The following is a 21,445-nucleotide window of genomic DNA, read 5'->3' on the forward strand; positions in this document are numbered from 1 at the left end:
CAACTGAGCCAAACACGTGCAAAGAGTCATAATCTACAACAGGTTTTTCATACCATTTTTCAAATGGTGTCTTGCCATCAATAGCAGCAGATGGTAAACGATTAATGAGGTGGCATGCATATGTAATTGCCTCAGCCCAAAATTCTTTGCCCAAGCCAGCATTGGACAACATACACCGTACCTTCTCTAGTAAAGTCCGGTTCATACATTCTGCCACTCCATTCTGTTGTGGTGTATGTCTGACAGTGAAGTGTCGGACGATACCATCATTTTCACAGACATTACTGAAATGATCATTTTTGTATTCACCTCCATTGTCTGTGCGAATACACTTGATCCTCCTGCCTGTTTGATTCTCCACCATCATCTTCCATTTGAGAAAAATTTCCAACACTTTATCTTTCCTCTTCATTGTATACACCCACACTCTTCGGGAAAAATCATCAACAAAGGTTACAAAATAGTGCTTCCCACCCAATGAAGGTGTTTTGGAAGAACCCCAAACATCAGAGTGTACATAATCCAAAATTCCTTTAGTATTATGGATCGTTGTACCAAATTTAACCCTTGTCTGTTTTCCTTTGACACAATGCCCGCAAAATTCTATGTTGCAAGTCTTTACGCCTTTTAACAATCCTTGATCAGATAGAGCTTTCAAAGATTTCCCTCTAGCATGTCCCAAGCACATGTGCCATAGCCTGGTTGCTTCTGCCTCTTTGTCATCACTAGATGTCACTGTCGCTGTCCCAATAACTGTACTACCACGATAGCGGTACATGTTATTGTTCTTTCGATTGGCCTTCATTACCACTAGTGCACCGGAGAATATTCTCATCACTCCATTTTCTGCAATGATTTTGAACCCTTTTGATTCTAGGGCTCCCACAGAGATGAGATTCTTCTTCAAACCCGGTACATATCGAACATCTGTTAATATTCTGATCATTCCATCATGGCTCCTTAATATTATTGAACCAATGCCATATGAGGTAAGAGGGCTGTTATCCGCTGTGTGGATGACTCCATATTCTCCTTCTTGAAAATTCACGAACCAGTCCTTGTTGGGACACATATGATAGCTACAAGCCGAGTCTATCAACCATATGTCTGATGATGTTGATAACTCTGTTGTAACTAATGAGAAGTCTGAATCATCACAATCAGCTACATTTGAATCCATAATGGCCTTTCCATTGTTATGTCTGGCCTTATTCTTCAACTTCGGACAGTCTTTCTTCCAGTGCCCCTTTTCTCGACAAAAGGCACATTCATCTTTGTTGGGTCTAGATCTCGACTTGGATCTTCCCTTCTTAGTCCTCGTTTGATTTTGAGGACAACCCCTCACAATTAGTGCTTCTCCTTCTCCGCCCTTCTGTTTTTCTCCCTTTCTTTGTTCATAGCTGTACAAAGCCGAACAAACTTCTCTGAGAGAAATTTCGTCATTTCCATGGAGTAGAGTAGTTTCAAGGTGCTCGTACTCATCAGGAAGTGACCCCAACAACATCAAGGCCAAGTTATCATCATCAAAAGTTGCATCCATATTTTGCAAATCTGTAACCAACTTATTGAAACTGATAATATGTTCATTCATTGGCAGGAACATAGGTGAAGCGAAACAGTCTCTTCTTCATGTACAATTTATTTTGACTATTTTTCTTCAAAAATTTATCCTCCAGTGCTTTCCATAATTTACTTGCAGAAGTTTCCTTTGTGTATGGATATTTATGCTCTCTAGCAAGGTAGGATCGAATGGTCCCGCAAGCAACACGATTGATAATTTTTTAATCTTCTTCTCCAATAATATCTGGCTTCTTTTCTTCAATGGCAAGATCTAGCCCTTGTTGAAAAAGAACATCTAGAACCTCGCCTTGCCACATCTCAAAATGTCCTGACCCGTCAAAAATTTCTACCGCAAATTTCGCATTTGACACAATTCTTGTCATAAGCGAAGATGCCAACGATGACGTATTATTGACACTTGATGTAGATTCTTCTTGTTTACTGTCTCCCATTTTGACATAAATATTATTTAGTAGCTGACGACACAAATCAAGATTATTTCCTTTCTGGTGTGGAAGATCAGACTAAGCTGCAACCACAAAGCATACTCAGACAGAACCTTGACTCAGTTACCAAGATAGATCTTTTCTGATGTGGAAGATCAGACTATGTTGCAACCACAGAGCATACTTAAACAGTACCTTGGCTCTGATACCAATTGTTGCGGAAATCAAATGTATATAGTGTGAATGAGTCACAACTACTATACCAAAAATTATGACAGCCATTAAATAATAAACAAGACAATAAGACAACAATAAAAGAACACCAGAATTTATGAGGTTCGGCCAATTTTGCCTACTTCCTCGGACACAATCAATATTTTATTCCACTCCAAAATTACAAGTGAAATAATACTAAAGAGAGAAGATACAAATACCTTAAGAAGATAAAAAGGTAAATGAGAGGTGTGTTTAAATCCTAAACATTAGGCCTCCTTTTATAGGGTGAAATTCCCATTCAAAATTATCATCCACCGATGTGGGACTTTTGACAATTTCAACAGAAAGAACCTACTATCATATCCTTCCAAGATATCAAAACTGCATCATAGCAGCAAAATTTACTAGTTATTCGGCTGGGATCTATATAGTTCTTTGTGGGAACTCTATTGCTTTAAGTAGTGCTCAATCAAGGTCTTCTGTAAATTAATTTTTGTTATCTAGGTCCTTTGTCCGAAGAGGTTTTGGTACATGTCCCCCTCCTTTTTGTACAATGGTTATTCAATAACAGACAAGGTAGGGGTTCATTGCCCCCTCCCCCCTCCCACTTCAAGGCGGAGTTAAATTAAAAATAAAAAATAAAGAACGACCTTTTCATATCTTTTGTATTTTTCTAATTAACTAACAATTTTTCTCTTTTTTTTTTTTTGGGGGGGGGGGGGGGTTGGTGGGGTGGTGTAGGGAGAAAGGGAAGGGGTTGGTGGCTCTAATTTATTTTACAGTAGAATGGAACAGATATAAATTTCATCCGTCTTGATTTATTTGATAGAATGATAGCCTATACAATATTTACATAATTAGTATGTTCAAGCTTTAGTCTAATTTTGACTAACTATGTTGGTTTCTTATATACATGAAGTTAAAATCAAAATCCGGATACACAGTTTATCGATGTGAATTAATCAATTATCGAATTTAAATTAGACTAGATCAATTCAAATTTTAAAATTAAAGATCATTTATTAAAAACTACACAAAAGTACTCTAAGTTGCAGTAAATTTGGTAAACATATGCTATTCAAAATTATTATAATTTATAAATCTTTTTCTATTTCTAACCAATAAAAATTACATTTACTTTTGCATTTTAAAAGTAAATGATTGGACAGTTCTGGATCTTTTTGATGCATTTATAGACAACAATACGAGTCAAAATCCAAACCCCACATGCCATTCTTTAGCATGCGCGCATGAATCAAAACTGCAAACATGACTAAATTAGATAAATGACTGAAAACCCTAAAAGAAACAAAAATAAATAAATAAATAAATAAATAAATGGTGCATAATAAAAGACCATATTTATCCCAAACTCTTAGGACAAGTGACCCTACTAAAATTAAAGAGAATTTGCTAGCATCCAATGACAGCCTAATACTTCCAAGATTTAGACCTGACAAAGTCAATCCCATCTGAAAACAAAGGTACAATTTGGCAGTGCATGCACGTTGACTTTCCCTATGTCACATAATTGCACTCGGCTAAGATCGAATTGAACTGTCTTTGGTTAAGCGATTCCTTTTGATTTTGATTTTCGTCCCCCGGAAAAAGAAAAAAAAACTTACAATTTCAATCCATTTATCTAATAAACACCACAACTAGGTAGGTATTGTCACCTTAACCACTTTTTTATATTTCATCCGTTTTAATTTATGTTACGTAGTTTGATTCGATATGAAGTTTAAGAAAAAAAATGAAGACTTTTAAAGCTTGTGATTTTAACCATATCATAGTATTTGTATAGCTATAAGATATTTAAAATTTGTAGTCTAAAATATTTTATAATATTTGTGTGACTATAAAATCTTCTCGTGGGAAAGAACCTTTGCTTTTCTAGTCTTTTAGTATATCACACTTGCCACTGTATATTAACACACAAAAGGGCATTTTGGTGCACTAAGCTCACACCATAGGCGCAAGATTTGAGGAAGAATTGATCCCTTGAGACAATTGTGCACAATCTTCCCTTATATTTCTACAAGAGATTCGTTTTCCCGACTTACTTGTGACCTCTTAATTACACGACAGAAACACCTAGTGCCGTGCCATGGCTCCCCTTAGTATGTCAGCATTTTGTGTCTAAATAATACACTAAGGACTCATTTGGTATGAGGGACAGTGGCGGAGTCGGGATTTTCATTAAGAGGAGTCAAAACATAAAGAAATAAACTCTTCAAGAAGTAAAGGGGTGTCATTATATAGTAAATATACATATTTTAAAAAAATTACCTAGCTATACAGTGTAATTTTCCGGCGAAGGGGTGTTGGTTGACATCCCTTTAGTGTATGTGGCTCCGCCACTGATGACGGATAAGGGATAATTAATCCCGGAATTAAATTTGAGATGAGTTTATCCCATGTTTAGTTGGATAAAATCGTGGTATAACTAATTCCGGGATTAGTTATCTCGGAATTGTAGTATTTTTTAATCCTACGGGAGGATGGAATAACTAATTCCGGAATAATTAATCATGAGATAACTTGTTATCCAAACAAACATGATTAAAATGTTCAAATGGAACAAACTAAAGACAGAGTGTCACAACTTTAACAGGTTTTCGATGTATTCTGCCTTTTTGTATCTTACGCTATAATGAATGGTCGTTAGACGCAACAGAGAGCATGTATGATAGAGAAACAAAGAACACATGGTGACAATTGCAGTCAAATCGTTTCCCATTAGTTACTAAAGACAGTATTTGACAAAGAAAACAATTATGAGCTCATAAAGATAAAAAAAAATCAGTAAATATATAGTTTATCGCAAATTAAATACACATGAATTTATGCTGATTTTTTATTTGAATGATCAAGAATATGTATGAAGTCACTAATTAACAGCTCACATCCAAGATTAAACTAGAATTGCTATGATACAAGAGTACAGGGTAAATTAGGGTATATTTCATATGGCATTGTTTGCATGAATAAAACTGAATATTTGCTGGACCAAATTTGCTATACCATCAGCTGTAAACTTTGTTTCACCAGCAATCTGCACAAACAAAAATCAGAACAATATCAGGAAATATAATATAGTGACATTCTATAAAATTTTATACTATCACTATTATTATTAATTTAATCGACTACAATAGGTTATTGTTTTATTTTTAAGATTACCATATCAAGCTTGCAATTAAGAGTTACCTATTATATATGGTATAGTGTCATTTTGTCTATATACCGTTAGTTCACAAAACTTAATTACTTTTAAGTAAATAAAATGTGTGCCCTCTTTAACCGTTCAAACTTTTAGATGAGGTGGTCATATAGTTCTATGTAACTACGTACCTTAACATTGAAAGAATATAGAACAGTTTGTTCAATGGTGGTAATATTTGTATGAATAATATTAAGCTGCAAATCTTCTAAAGCAGAAATGGTGGTAATGAGTTGGCCTGGCCTTCTTTTTGACAATATCTTGATCATTGCATTAAAACCTAGAAGCTTCACTTCAACATCAGCCAAACATGATTTGCTCTCTGCTATTTCTTCTTGAATTCCACCTTCATATAATTCATTTGCAAGTGGCAAAGGATCAAAGAATGGTGGATGTGAAGGATTTTGAATTTCCATTAATAATGAATCATCTCCATATAGTTTCCTTCTCTTTTGTGATTCAAGGCATTGTAAAAGTTGCTCCAATTCTCTCACAAATTCTATTGCTCCACCAATAATTGAAGCTTGATCTCCCTAGAAAATTTCCACAAAAAAGAAAATATCAACATTTCCATCTTTCTTCTCATATCTACATAATATAGTTGTGTTTGCACTGTGCACGGAATTTAAGAAAAATACTAATTTTTGAAACATCAAAAATACCCTTAAAATTGTGGTCTCTTTGTCTAAAGTAATGCGTTGAGAAATGGCAGATGTATAGAACCTTTCAACGAGATAGTGCTTTTTCAATTAAACATGCACGTTTATATGGCTATAATTACATGTCATTAAGAGTAAACGAAAAGTTTAACGTGAAATTAAAAAAATCTAATATAGAAAGGTATCATTCATTTTTGGACAGACGGTATCATAAAAAATGAAACAGAGCGAGTTTTAATACCCTTTGTACATAGGAACTTGGCATGAGAGACCTCAAGACAAGAAGATGCTCATTCATTTGCTTCCTTCTATTCCTCTCCACTTCAATATGTGTCATTCTTTGATTCTCAACTTCCTCACTACTCTTGATTCTTGTTCTTTTCCTCTTCTTCTTGCTTTCATTTGCTTGGCTATTTTCAAGATTTTCACCAATAAGAAACTTAAGTTGTGTAGCATTCTCTACTTTATCACTAAACTCTATAAACTTCTCTTCAATTTGTGACACCATCATAGCTTCTTCATTAACCATCTCTGGATTTTGATGGTTAAGACTTGGGGAAATTGTAGGCAAATAAGGCTGCAGAAATATTTCATGTTCAAAGTGAAACAACATGGTGAGTTGAAGTGTATTGATATGTCAAAGGAAGAGACACAAGTTATGAAAAATGTTGACATTGAAAAAGTACCAAAATATATAGATGTGTGTGGACATACCTGGTTGTTTTCTTTTTCCTCCATTGTATTTTAGAAAGAAAGAAAAAGAGACTCGAAAACTCTAATAGTACATAAATTCATGCAAAATCAATCCATTGGTGAATTATCAATCCTTGGGTCCACCTCCAGAAACCTGACAAAATTCAGCAACAAACTATCTTGACAATTGGAAATTTAAAACAAAAAAAATAAGATGATGAATTTACTTGTGGATAAGAAGATGGGAATTTGCGGGGTTACTATTGGAGAAGAGGATATAACACAAGTGTGTGTATATATATAAGTAATAGCACTTAATTATTCATAATAAGTGGAATTAATAATCTAAAAAATAAAACAAATATTCTTTTTTATAATATGTTAAATTACACTAATAAATGTAAATATTTTAGTACATTATATATCTGCCATATTCATGAGAGAGGGAGAGGGGGTTTGGAGAAGAGAAGAGCCTGTGGATTAATTTTCCACCTCACGAATTTACTCACTTTCACTTCCCTTTTCTTTCACCTCCCACCTATTAATTGATGTGAATCACAAGCAGAACTAACTTTACCACCTCTTTGCACGAGGCTTTAATAAATACTTAACTTTGTTATATGATTTTATGAATTAAATTGAGTGAAAATTTTCAAGTTTGAACCTTTCTATGGATTGAATGAATGAGATTGGTTTTGATCATATATCATACACGCAAGCGCCTTTGCAGCCTAGACACCTTTATTTAACTAAAAATTTCTTTACATGTGATACCGTTCCATTTTAACTTTACACGCTCTACTAGGACTTTCTAATAAATAATGAATATATATATATCCACGGACCTTGTATGAAAATTTTGCAACTTGTCATTTCATTATAAAGTGGAAACTTTATGCCAGGACTCTTCAAAAAAAAATATTGTTGTACCCGTGTCGTATCCTCCAAAAAATACACTATTGGCGACATTTTCGGAAAGTCCAAGCAACATAGCCCTACTACTGCAATTAACTAGAAATTCAGCCTGCTTCAATCAAACATCCTCATATGTAAAGCTGTGAAACTCAATTGTGTTTGATGAAAATTGGTTGAGCGGCAGACAGAATAATAAAAACTTTGCAACAAACAATTCTTAGCCGATTGGTTGCAGAAAACATTTGACATTCAGTCCGGCATCAAACCAAACAAATTGCAAAAGGCTTAAACTAGGACTGGCAAAGATCAAGTTGTGGTAACTAATAAATACTCGAGAGAGAACAGTGGAACTCTTTTTGTAGATCCAAGCAATATAAAATCTTAATTAGAACACAAAGTAAAAATCTAACAGTCTAGGACAGAGGTGACAAGACAGATTCTGACAAAAATAACGCGCAATGGCAGTTTCCAGTCCCCAATTTTCGAGTCCCTCTTGCGTAGGAAATACAATGACAAGCACAAGCACAAGTCTGGAAATCAAGAGGCAGAATAACAGAATCCACGGGGGCTCTTTTCAATGTACCCCACAATTCAACTCTGATCATAGGAAGTGCTATTTGATCCATAGGTTTCCACCTCTGCCCATTCAACATCATCTTCCAACATGGAATGAAAACCAAAGTATTGATGAAGCTTTTAAAATACAAATAAATCAAGATGTGTACTCAAAAGCCGGTGGTGGCTGAGGCTCCTCATCAACAGCCATTGCTGATGCCGGGGCCTGTTGTCCAGTTGATCCACCACCAGTGCTGGATGCAGTTGACGAGGGTGCATCAGTGAGGGACAATATTTCAGGTTCATCAGGACGTAGATCTCTCAGAAGCACAAATCCAGAAGGTGATGATTTAACTGGCACATATCTGCTTTCTTCCAAAAACTTTATGTATTTCTCCTGAGCTGGAACCACCCTAGCAGGGTTGGTCAACATCTCAAATGATGGCTCTGGTTCATTTTTCTTCTCCGCTGGAGTATCCACCTGCCATTAAAAGAGAGATACATTTTATTTGCACTACACAACAAAAGCAGAAAATTATGCAAGATCATCCATACAAATTTGCCTACAATATTATAGGAACAGACTGTCTGCCTGATCCTTAACTAAAGGAAACCATTGATCCAAAACAAAAATGATAGAAACGTATACGAACCTGCATGGACTCCCCAGAACTTGGTGCACCAGAAGATGACTCTGTTCCAGCTGCCTTCTCGGCAATGGCTTTCTCAGCCTCTTTCTTGCTAGCCCTTGCCTTAGCCCTAGCTGATGTTGATAAAACAGCTGTGGGGAGTTTGACAGCAGAAGTTGTGGTGGCTACAGTGGTTGGCTTAGGATACTCAAATAGCGAGGGCTTGGCGTGTGATACAAACTCGAACTTTGGCACTTTTAGGTCATAATTGAGACCAATCAAGGCTGTTGGTGAGAATGCTAAGCTAACGAAATATATAAGTGGATACCAATACCAAAACTGACTAAAAACAGCTAGTCCAACGACTGCTGTAATTTTGTCATGTTTAGTCTTTGAAAGTAATTTGATTGTCACGTTTCTTCCACCAGCATCAAGAATACCAGAGGCCAAAATTGCACCCATTTTACTCATGGTATCTTCATGCTTATCAAGGACAATTTTCTCCAGTTGTCGCCTGAACAGAAGAAAGTATAGCAAGCTCAGGAAAAGATGAAAAAATAAGGAGAGATGTGACATGCATTTTCAGATGAAATACCTGAAGGCACCCACGCGGGAATCACTGGCTTCACTTATCTGGACCATCACCATGGCCATCGCTATGAGAGCACCTTGACGTACAAAATCAACCACATCTGATGTCAAAGGCTCCAACAATGAGATGGCCTCACTCAGACCAGTACCTGCACAAGAAATGCCTACTGCCATAGCCGCACCATATCGAACATGTGGATTGTACGACTCCGATAACAACGATACAATACGAGGCATCTGCAAATTCATTGAAAAGGAAACATTATTAACACATCAGAAAGAAGAAGACTTGGGGGAGGGGGAGATAGGGCAGAGGAGAGGAAATAGGATAACAGTAGCATTAAATGTGGATCTGCAGACACAAGTCAAACATAGTAATTCCGCTGAAATGAGACCACAAATAATAAGAGATTGATAAGAAGCACATGATTAACCAGAGCATAACAGTCTCAAATATGACAAGAAAAAGCACCAACCTGCTCTGGCTCAGAATACATAACAAATCCAAGTGCCAAAACTGCTGTCCGGCGGACATCATCACTAACATCTGATACAGCAAAATGCAGCAACTGACGGATAGCCTTATTATTTGCAGTTCCTCTGTAAGCCAATGCTAAAGCATACATTCCACCATAACGCAATATAGGGTCTTGATCCCTAGTCATTTGTTCAATCAGTGTATCGGCTTCTTCCTCCCTTCCGTAGACTGTGAGAGCTATACCTAGTGCCAAACCCCTGCATGTAGCATCAGAAGGAATGTTCAACTCCAGGTACTCTATGGAATATTATTTTGTACTAGTTAAAAGAAAAATGTGTTCCAGGCAGCCTACACCTAGTGCCAAACCCCTGCATGTGAGAGCTATACCTAGTGCCAAACCCCTGCATGTAGCATCAGAAGGAATGTTCAACTCCAGGTACTCTATGGAATATTATTTTGTACTAGTTAAAAGAAAAATGTGTTCCAGGCAGCCTACACATGTAGTAAGATGGAGAAATTGTCATCCCTATTTTATGCCCCATTATTGATCCTGTAATTATGCCTAAAGACTAATTACATATTCATGTCCCCTTTAGTTTGAAAATTTTACTTTTTGCTAATAAACCTTCATGAAAGGAAAATAGCACAAAAACAGGGGAAGGATGAAAACTTCCCAGTGCACAAAAATTACACTGAAGAATTTTCACCTTGAAATTGAAAAAATTATGGCCGTTCTTGGAATTGATATACACAATTTAAAAGTTCAAAACAAAAAAAGGAGGATGTATACATGGGGACTGAAACAAGTGATAGTACCTAAAATGTGATTTTACTACATATGATCAAAGGCAATATCTATCAAATATTCAGAATTGAAAACGGACAAAGAAATCAACATGTCCTGTCTTCTTTCAAAACAGAAATTCAAACACCATTAACTTGCAATGGACATTCCAGCCATTCTTTTGAAACAGAAATTCAGATGGCCTTAATTTGCAATGGACATTTCTAATTCTGTGACATTCACAGTTTTTTTCTTTTTAAAAGTAAATGTGACATTCACAAGAAAACGGATGCAACACAGGTTTTAACTTTTAAGTTGAAAGATCCAACACGAGGATATGGAACAGTGAGTTCTAAAACAAGGACAAAATCTGTCCATTATTTTCTTATATTGTTATTAACAGGATTTGTTGCAAAGAAAATAAAATATGGAAGTGAGAGTATCGGAGCCAAGCAGTAAAGGACATTTCAGTAATTAGCTCTTAAATATTTATTGCAATTTTCAGTCTATCAAATGTATAATAATTATACCTATTCGTTTCCTTATATCACTTGGTGACATTTATTCAAACAGTATAAAATCATTTTATCTGTAGTTTATCAAGTAAAATCAATCCAAAATACCAACTATCTATTCACACGATAACAGTTGTTCATTTCTAGGTACTGCAATCATTTTTGACACTATTCAAATAATTAATTTCCTTATTATAGTTCAAGCAAAATATTTTCTATAGTTCATCAATGTTTAATTATTTTTATTTTTATTTTTTTGGATTGGTTTAACTTTTAATCACAATATCATTCTTCTTCAAAAATACAAAAGCAAAACTTGAAAAAGAACAGGAAAAAGAACTTCTCAAGTACAAAGGTATTAAGAGACAACAATAGGATCTAAGCTAATACAAGTAATTGTATTTCGGCTATTGGCTTAAAGCTGTCAACCTACCTGATTATCTTCTCATGTTGCGTCTCATGAGCATAAGCAAGCATCTCACCTGCCTTCTCACTTGCAGTTCCAACCATCAATAAACCCATACCAATACCAGCAGCCTCTCCAGCAACGGCACTGTCAGTATATAGCACGTTTTTAATGTCATCATAAATCTCTTCATCAGCGGTTCCTAGAGCAGCCAACCCAAGTCCTAAGCAGGCACCATGCTGAATAACCTGTAGCAACAGAAAGTTGAAAGTATGAAAACAGTAGCCGGAAAAAATAAAGGCGCCTATGAGAAAGATAAAGTTCACTAATACAAGTACCTCGACATTTGTACTACGTAGACTATCACGAAGAAACTGTTTGATGCCCTCCCCATGATTTGCATGAATTAAACCAAGAGCATACAAGGCACCACCTTCTGAATATGGACTACCACCTCCACCAGCGCCACCTTGCGGCAAGTAAGGTGCCATAAGTGATCTCCCCTGCTGCAAATGGCCACTGTGGATAACACCCAGTCCAGCTGTCGCACTGAATTTAGCCCAATTTGTTGCACGGCTTAGCCAGTCCTGATATTGTAAACAAAAGATTCCCATTAGAAATTATGTTAGGCTGTAGATATAATCCAATTGAGAAGGTAATCTGGTAAAAGGAAAAATATAAAATCACCAGGTTCTCCCTAAGGAATGTATCCACAGTCGTTCCAGCATGCATGATCGCATTCGCATATATTGTTGCACTGTGACACACGCTATTTCTCATCTCAACAGACTGCTTTATTGTTTTAAGAATAAGGAGATCTGACCTGTACGCAAAGATTAACACAACTAAGAATACACATTTTCCATCAATCAATTGAACAAAAAGTAAAATACATTCGTCTTACTTGTTATGGCTGTATAAGAATTGCAAGGTCAACTGTATTGAGGTCTCCCCTGATAGAATCCCTTTTAGTTTTCCCAACCTTTCAGCATATATAGCTTCTTTTGGATCTGCAGTTGTTAACGTCCCACCTGAAGGTCTACTTTCTTCTAACAATGGAACATCCTCTGAAGCTTCTGCATCTTCAGTCGGTGCTCGATCAGAATCCGCAGGTAACAACTGTGCCGGCTCTGAAGGTTGTAGGTTGGGGCTGGAAAGCCGGTCTCTAACCCTCAAAAGAAAAGCTTGGTGCTCGTTCTCTACAAGGTCAAAAGCTATTTGTAATGCCAATAGAGCATCATCTTTATTTTCTGATCTTAATAGCTTCTCCAATATGCTTGCTACAGACTCTGGTTTATCCAAAAACATAAGCCACTGGCACATGCTCAAATAGTTTGGAGATGGTGACTTCTCATACACATCCACAAGAAGACGAAGCACCTGTAAGAGAAAGTAGGAAGATTTAAATGAAAATTTTCTCCGAATATGCTTAAAGAATATCTAAAGAAGTAACAAAATGTATTAAAGAAGTCGTCCTACACCTATCAAGAAAGCAAGAAAGCGAAACAAATAAGGATAATATCACAGGCGGATGCAGTGCATAAGATATGGGTTTACCCAAACCCAGCAAATTTGGCTCAGACCTTGTATATGTGTCAACAAATTCACTAAATAAGTGCGAACAGTAGATTTTGAACAAATTAAATCGAATGGGTTGTGGTAGAATTCCAAACTCAAACTCATAATGTTCAAACCGATTCCTTTTTTCTATCTCTGTTTCTATTTTCCCCAGGGGATATTGGGATGACGCTGATGAGGAGACACTGGAAGAAGGTAACACTCAAAGGGACATTTTTGGTGGAATATGATTAATTTTCTAGGGGAGCTCACAGTATATGCCTTACCTCAATGAACAATTTTTTTTAAAAAAAAATTAAAAAAAACCTTGGTGACAGACAGAGACTTATATTTCTATGAGGAGAATACAAGCAATCAACGCAATAACTAAACCTAGCAGGAAGATAACATAAATTATATAGAGCACACGGATTTGGGGTGGGGGTTTGGGGTGGGGTGGGGTGGGGAGTGGGGGGCACTTGAAATCAAGTATGTTACATAGGGTGAAGACAGAGTAAGACTACCTCACTTCGATATTCTCTACGATTGACGAAGTTATGGGAAACATTACTGCAATATGCTAGAGTGGCATCAACGTTATCACTGCAAACAATTGCTTCGGCAACCTTATCCAGCCTTCGGCATTCAATGGCCATGCCAATGGCTTGCTGATATTTGCCATCCACTATACACCTAAGTAAGAAACAAGGCAACTGTTAACCAGAATGGAAACCCCAGAAAAATAATGCGAGGATTAGACGTCCACATTCTTATTCGTCCACAACAGAAGATGAAATATTATATACGTACTTATCAAGCATTCTCTCCACAATAGCCTCCAGCCTGGGGTCCACCTTTGTGGCTTCATCATTTGACTCAGCTGCCTTAGTTTTATGGCTTGCATACTCATCCAGGGCTTTAGCTGAAAGGAAAGATATTGCCAATTCAACAATACGAGTCAAAAGTTGACAAACAAAACGGACAGCTAAAACAATTGACATATTATAGTACTTAAAACAACTAAGCGAGAATGAGCCTCTACTTCAAAGTTTGACAAGGCATTGTTGTGTCAACCCAGTGATGTCAGGTATGACACAACAATTCACTACTATGGACCAAGACGCTGCAGAAAGAACACAATATAGGCTAGAAGGGGATGCAACAAAAATCATCTGCAATAGCAATTGCAAAAATATGGATCTTGAGGAAGAAGTGTTGAAAGATGCAAATCAAAAGCAATATATGAAAGTTGAGAAAGAAAATTTGGAAGATACAAATTCATCAGAACAACATGATTTTTTGTATTTATAAGATCTGAACAGTAACAATATGATATGAAATTTATACCGAGAACTGTATGAACATAGTCAGTATCCTCAGAAACATCAAAGAGTGGGCCAGCTCCAAGGGCATAGGATAATGAGTCATTATGTTCACCCAAATGATAGAAAACCTGAGGAAAGAAACAAAAGTTAGAAAGGACTGCTGATAAGAAAATTAGTTCCTGCCATAATAAACTGTCTCCCACATGAGATGGGAATGAATTGGTTGGTAAACAAAAATGTAACCTTTGAAGCAACTAATGCAGCTAGTTGTCTTTGGTCAAACTCTTCATCCTCGTATAAGCTTTCACTGCACGAACAGGAAGTTTAAAAAGTCCATGAGATCTCAAAGCACATATCATGAATACTCAGTTGATAGAAATTAAGACTTGAGCTTAGGTTTCAGAAATTGCATAAAATAAATTAATATATATACATGAAGTGCAGGGCATGAAATTACCCAATATCACAACTAGATACAAAGCCCAGCAAACTAGATACAAAGCCAAGCAAACTATACAGCATTCTACATATGCACATTCTAACATAAAGTGAAGCTCAGCTTTCAATGACAATGACAGACTGTTTAGATGATAGCTATATTAATTAGTTGATGCATAACTAAACTGGCGGACAAGGTTGAATATCTGCTATTCAAGAGAACTATGTTTGGCAAGCAATTTGGTGGCTTATAAAGAAAGTTCTCGGGTCCTTGAGGCCACCGGGGCTTTGGTCCAGTGGGGTAAGAGCTCATAAGGGGATGTCTGGACTAGGCGCATGACATGAGTTCAAACCTTGTCGCAAACAAAAACGTGGTATTTAAGTAGAGAAGAATAGAGAGGCTTATTATCCACCGTGTTTTGAATCGTGCACCAGGGGCCAACTGGCTCTCGAGGTTTTCTCGATTATAAAAGTTCTACGGTCATAAGTTAAGCTTGTGGTTAGCTAAATTAAAACGTGTGAGTGTTTGGTGTTTAAAATAATCGAACAAACAACATAATGTATCTAAACATATTTTTTTTTCTTCTCTTTTGTGCAATCTCAACACATTGGGCTTATCAACCAAGCTCGAAAACAAAGTTTTAACTCCACACAGTATAATTACACCCCTGCATAGACTGAGAGGGTCAAAGACATCATAGTACACAAAGTAAGTAATATGAGGGCTAATATTTTGCATAAAGGAGGTGAATAAGTTTTAGGCACAATATTTGAAAGGATAGGAATCCTTAGGTGCGAAAAACTCATCCAAAATACTTCTAAAAAGTACCCCAGCCAAAACAATAGCATCAAAATCAATGAGTTTCAATCCACAACAGTCATGATGAAATGAAGCTCATACAAGATTGAAACACTATTTAAAAGAAGGTACTGACTTCCAGATCCACTTATGAACAAATGAACTTCTTGCATGTGCAATGCCTTTCATTGCCATGGAACCCATAATGAATTCACCTTAACCCTCCTTTACCTGTACCACCTTTTCGACTTAAGATTGTCATCGATCATTCAATTCAAAGTCCAAAAGAAGAAAGGCGAAAAACAAATTAGGCGTTGAATTTTTTCCAACTAAGATAATATTGACTACAAAAACCTTCCAGGACCAGCACTAAAAAAGCTTTCGACATCCCCCACACCTACCATCCACACTTCCATGGTGACAAGGCACTCAAATGCAGGCAATGTATCCCTGCAACCTACACTTGCACTATTCAAAAACCATACGGTGAGTCGCTCAAAATTTCCAATTCACACCCGACCGCCCAATATAACAAGTCCACTAATCCTAATACTTAGAAATTCCAATTCCATTTAAGCACCACTTACAGAAGTTATCCCTACAACCTAATCTTGAATCATTCAAAATCCAATAATTCGAGTCATGCCCAAACAGCCAAGGGCCCGCTTCACTGAGGCGAGATGCGCGCAGCGAAGCGCTCGCCTTTTTGATGTGAAGCGACAATTTATACAAAAAAAATAAAATATTATATATATAACTAAAAACTCAATAACAATAATATATTAATAAATATATCAATTCAAAAATTAAAAACTCAATAGATAGTCATAGTAGATTCATATCACAATATGCAATTAATTCTACTCTATAACTGAAAAAGGAGGAAATTTCAGGTTTGAAGTTTTGAAGTTCTCTGCCTCTTCCCAGCAGTGAAAGAATTGAAAAAACAGAGCAAAAACAATAGCAAAAACAGGGTGCAGTACTGCTGCTCAATCAAAAATAGAGCCAAAAAAAAAAAAGAGAAGACCAGAAGAAGAAGAAGAAGAAGAAGAAGAAGAAAAACGAGAAAAAAAAACAGAGCAGCAGACTCTCTGTTCTGCACTGTTGCTCGACAAAAAACAGAGCAAAAAAATAGAAAGAAGAAGAGAAGAAGGAAAAGGAAGAAAGAAAGAAAGGAGAAAGGAGAAAGAAGAAAGAAGAAAGAAGAAAGAAGAAAGAAGAAAGAAGAAGAAGAAACCTGGGCTGGATCGACTTGGATGAAGAAGAGGATGGCAGAAACTTGAAACTTTCAGGTTGAAATCATCTTGGGTGGACTTGGCTGCTCTGTTGTTTGAAGGTTGAAGAAGAAAGAAACATGAAATTGGTGCAAGCCCTAATGTTTTAAGTCGCTGGTCTTTTTTTTAATGTCTGCGCCTTTTTCTTTCTTTTTTTTTTCAAAAAGCGACGCCACAGCTCGCCTCTCGCTACACAGGCAGAGGCACTCGCCTTTTACAATCGCAACGCAACAGAGCCAAAATAGCGCAGGCTGTTCGCATCGCCTCGCCTCACGCTATTAGCGCTGAGGCGAGCGCTATTTATAACACTGAATTCAACATTTCTCAGCTTAATGTTCTCCTCGCCAAATTTTCCACAAGTTATCTTCTTTAGCGCCAAGATCCTTTTTGTCTAAAACATCCAATTTACCATCCACTTCTTACGACAACAACAACAACATACCCAGTCTCAGGAGGGTACGCAGACCTTACCATCCACTTCTTACTTTCCTCAAAAATCCCACAAAGTTCAAATATTTCTAGAACATAAAACAGGAAAAAGGGACCTCAAAACCTTTCATACTAATGGGGGAACCCCAGCACGAAATCGACTAAAAGAATTCAACATTTCTCAGATTAATGTTCTCCTCGCCGAATTTTCCAAGTTATCTTCTTTAGCGCCAACTTCCTTTTTGTCTAAAACATCCAATTTACCATCCACTTCCTACTTTCCTCAAAAATCCCACAAAGTTCAAATACTTCTAGAACATAAAACAGGAAAAAGGGACCTCAAAACCTTTCATACTAATGCTGACAAGTCCCAAATCCACACAATTATGTCCAAGCAATGAACAAATACACAAGTATTTTACCGCACTACAAACTATAATTCAAATTGAAAGTAACAAACACACAATCTTTCCCATAAAGACACAAACCTTCAAGAACTCAATTCACCCAAATGAAGAAAAAAAAAAGCCTCCTCTGCTGCTTGGAAATTAAAATTCCATACTTTCCATCATTAAAAGAACAAACCAAAAACAAAAGAATTCACCAAAGAAATAGGAAAAAAAAATTAAAAAAAAAACCAATTTCCTCTTTCTACAGCAGAAATTTCAATTCCACATAATTTCAATCACTACAACTAACAAAAAAAGCTATTTTTTGCCACAACTAAAGTGAAAACACGTAATTATAAGTCCAATTCCACAAAATTTGAATCACTACAACTTAAAAAATATTCTTTTTACCACAATTAAAGAAAAATAAATTAATTATAAGTCCAATCCCATAGAATTTCAATTACTACAACTAAGAATTAAAGTATATTTTTATAATGGGGAAAAACATAATTGAAACTGAGATTATAAGAGAAATAAGTAGCAGAAGAATGAATTACATGACAGGGACAGAGGTAGAGATCTCAGGCCAAAAGTAATCAACAAAGGCGTTGAGATTTGAGAGCGCGTGGAGTTTCAACTGTGGGTGGGATTCGTTCAGCATCGCCAATAAACCACCCGCCGAACTCACCATCGTCGCAGCCGTCGCCATTGCCGCCGCCGCCGTTTAACTCTTAGGGTTTGGATCTGTAACAAGAGAGGAGAAAGCTAGGGTTTTGAGATGAAGAGAGCAACCGGAAACCTAAGGAATAGGTGGAGAAGAAGAAGAGGAGAAGACTGAAGAAGAGATTTGAAAGGTTTGGGATTTCTTGTTCATGGAGTAAAGAAAAAGGTTCTTTATATTTTAGCTCACTCCTAGTTCATTTTGGATTCCTTTTTTCTTTTTTTTTTTGGGGGGGGGGGGGGGGGGTTTAATAATAATAATGAGAAAAAAATGTTGTGTTTTAAAAATTTTAATTTTGTTTTAGTACTTTTAGCATGAAAAATCTAATTTGGGTCTTGATTAATTCGAATTTTTATTTAAATCCGAATTAGTTTACATAGAGCCTTTTCAGTTTAAAAAACTTTTTTGTATAGCCGCTCTCAAAATAATAGTCGAAAAAATATATTTTTTTTGTATATATATATTATGTATGTTATATATAAGAATTATATAAATTTAATATACTTTTTCGCCTACCGAATATAAATAATTTATGCTACGGGCTAAAAGTAAAAAAAAAAAAAATGCCCATTTTTTCTTATCTGGTGTCACTATACACTTCGGGGCTTTATTTTACCAATTTTAAGATGGAAAGTCCAATTTTAGGATTTAAAATGCTCATTGTCAAAGGTGACTTAATTCTCATGGCTCAAACTGAGATTAGAATGATGCTTACCCACCACAATCTTTGGTGGTAGTGTATGTTCAGTTAAATTATAAGGCGTCGTACAAGATAAAAGTTGAAATTATATTATCTCATAGTTGGTCACAAATATTAGCTAACTCCCGGATAAGTTTACACTAAAATGGTAAATTGCTATCCCATATAAAAGGTAAGATAGCTAATCTAAAGGGATGAGATATCCTAGTTTATTCCACCATTGTACCGAACGACCCATAAAATCTTATTTTATTTAAGTAAAATTAAAATAATGTCCTAGTTATTAAAATAAAACATTAGTTTAGATAATTTTAACGGAAATCTTAGTTATAAGCTATGGAAATTAATTCCTTTCAATTAGATAACAAGTCCATAAATATTTTTGTTAAAAACTTTGGCTTGTTAACTAGCTTGGTTATTTGAAATAGAAGGATAATATTCAAATTGGAAAAATCTCTTGGTGTTCCTTCTGACTTAGAATGGTATTATTATGTCAACTTTCAAGTAGAAATGGCATGGGTGGCCATTTTATATCATTCTATTTAAAGTTTAGCCAATTTTTTAAATTTAGTGTAAAAAACTTAATGTTAAAGAAAATATTCAAAAGACCTTTTTATCATGTATTCTTCAATCTCTTTTCTTCTCCAAATTCCTGAACACTCCCTCATCACTACTATGGCTTTGATCCAAGCATATCTTATACTCCCACCCAACCCAAGCAAACTAAATACGTAAAGAAGACATTGGGGAAAAGGACAATAAATGATTAAAAACAGAAATTACTTTCCATTGGCCTTTTACTTGTGAAAGTTTGATCTTTTACATGTTGTGTTGGAGTTTCACTTATAGTGAATTTGTTGAAATGTCACTTGTAAAAGATTTAAAGTTTTTTGTGTTTTTGGTAGGGTATTTAATAATAACTTTTTTCTTTGCAGACTAAATATTGATTAGTTTTGATCTTACTTGTAAAAGATTTAAAGTTTTTCGTGTTTTTGATGGGGTATTTAATAATAACTTTGACTAAATATTGATTAGTTTTGAGATGGTACTTAATTTTTATTGAGAAATATATATTTTTAGCCGCTCCTAATAATAAAAGCTTATATATATATATATATTTGGCTAGCAAAGTATTTTGCCCTTTTTATTAGCGGTGTAAAAAGGGGCTATTTGCCCATTTCTCTCGGGCCTGACTAGTCACGCCCGCTTCGATAATTGGTGGGCCGGTTTGTGGGCTTAAAATCGTCACCGAGTTCAAATCGGCCAACCCAGCTCATTTGTCAGGTTTATTACGCATTACGATCGTAGTACTAGGATTGAGAACAATTTTTTTAACATATTATTTTCCACCGACCATATTTTAGAGAGAAAAGAATAACTTGTAAATCACTAAATTGCGTCCCTAATTCGAACATAACTAATGAATGCACTCCTCTTCTGGTCTAATATGGGATAGAATATATGCTACTCCGCTCTCATCGATGGAATTTATATTTTTAAAAGAAATGTTACTCCCTCCGTCCCAATTATATGATAATGCTTGATTGGTACGAAATTAAAAAAATAAAAATAAAAAGAAATTATGAATTTGTAATTTAAAATGAGTCATATATATTTATGTGGCTATAAATTATCTTATTAAAAGTAAAAACAAAATTTAAAATTAAATTATTATTATTATATATGTGTTTTTTTAGCCGACTAACAACTTGTTTGGATTGAATTGCTCGATGAATACAACGCTTGGATAGATTGTATTGTTTATCGTCGTTTTATGATGTCACGCGCCAACCATATGAAGAATAAATTTGCAATATTACTAAGAAAAATAGGATACATAGTAGAATTACTATATGAAAAGGTAGGGTAAAAGATAAAATACGACTACTTAATAATAAGGAAGGGCAATATGAGAGAAAAAGCAAGTAAACGATGCGACCACACCAAATGCGTCGTTCCACAAAGTCGCACTTTTCGTCGTTACGTAACGATGGATTTAACGATACGATACATTAAAATTCAAGTAACAATCAAAACAAATACTGTATTTAAAGTAATAATACGATACAATAAAATTGGTAACAATCATCCAAACAAGCTATAAAAAAAGAATATCAGTAATTATTCATACCAGTATTGG

The 21,445-nt window shown here is 35.6% G+C and overlaps 2 protein-coding genes across 5 annotated transcripts; both read right to left on the reverse strand.

The window, feature by feature from the left end:
- Positions 1 to 5,014: 5,014 nt before the first annotated feature.
- Positions 5,015 to 7,304, reverse strand: LOC107808389 (transcription factor FAMA). Of its 4 annotated transcripts, none has more exons than XM_016632905.2 (5): positions 7,214 to 7,304; positions 6,819 to 6,951; positions 6,346 to 6,681; positions 5,577 to 5,978; positions 5,015 to 5,277 (listed from the first exon to the last, which is right to left on the reverse strand). In XM_016632905.2, the coding sequence occupies exons 2-5, from the start codon at positions 6,840 to 6,842 to the stop codon at positions 5,188 to 5,190; spliced, it is 852 nt and encodes a 283-aa protein (XP_016488391.1). In that variant the 5' UTR covers positions 6,843 to 6,951; positions 7,214 to 7,304; the 3' UTR covers positions 5,015 to 5,187. The 4 variants fall into 4 exon arrangements, with proteins under 4 accessions (XP_016488391.1, XP_016488393.1, XP_016488390.1 ...); XM_016632907.2 differs by lacking the exon at positions 7,214 to 7,304 and adding an exon at positions 7,025 to 7,172; XM_016632904.2 differs by lacking the exon at positions 7,214 to 7,304 and having other exon boundaries at positions 6,819 to 7,185.
- Positions 7,305 to 8,043: 739 nt separating this feature from the next.
- On the reverse strand, positions 8,044 to 18,824 carry LOC107808390 (26S proteasome non-ATPase regulatory subunit 1 homolog A). Its single transcript, XM_075229312.1, has 13 exons — positions 18,442 to 18,824; positions 14,796 to 14,859; positions 14,575 to 14,680; positions 14,038 to 14,149; positions 13,752 to 13,920; positions 12,575 to 13,050; positions 12,358 to 12,493; positions 12,009 to 12,257; positions 11,698 to 11,918; positions 9,964 to 10,222; positions 9,492 to 9,724; positions 8,921 to 9,410; positions 8,044 to 8,748 (listed from the first exon to the last, which is right to left on the reverse strand). The coding sequence occupies exons 1-13, from the start codon at positions 18,591 to 18,593 to the stop codon at positions 8,425 to 8,427; spliced, it is 2,991 nt and encodes a 996-aa protein (XP_075085413.1). The 5' UTR covers positions 18,594 to 18,824; the 3' UTR covers positions 8,044 to 8,424.
- Between the last annotated feature and the right edge of the window lie 2,621 nt (positions 18,825 to 21,445).

The sequence above is a fragment of the Nicotiana tabacum genome, chromosome 14 (genome assembly GCF_000715075.1).
Source record: "Nicotiana tabacum cultivar K326 chromosome 14, ASM71507v2, whole genome shotgun sequence".
Taxonomy (NCBI): domain Eukaryota; kingdom Viridiplantae; phylum Streptophyta; class Magnoliopsida; order Solanales; family Solanaceae; genus Nicotiana; species Nicotiana tabacum.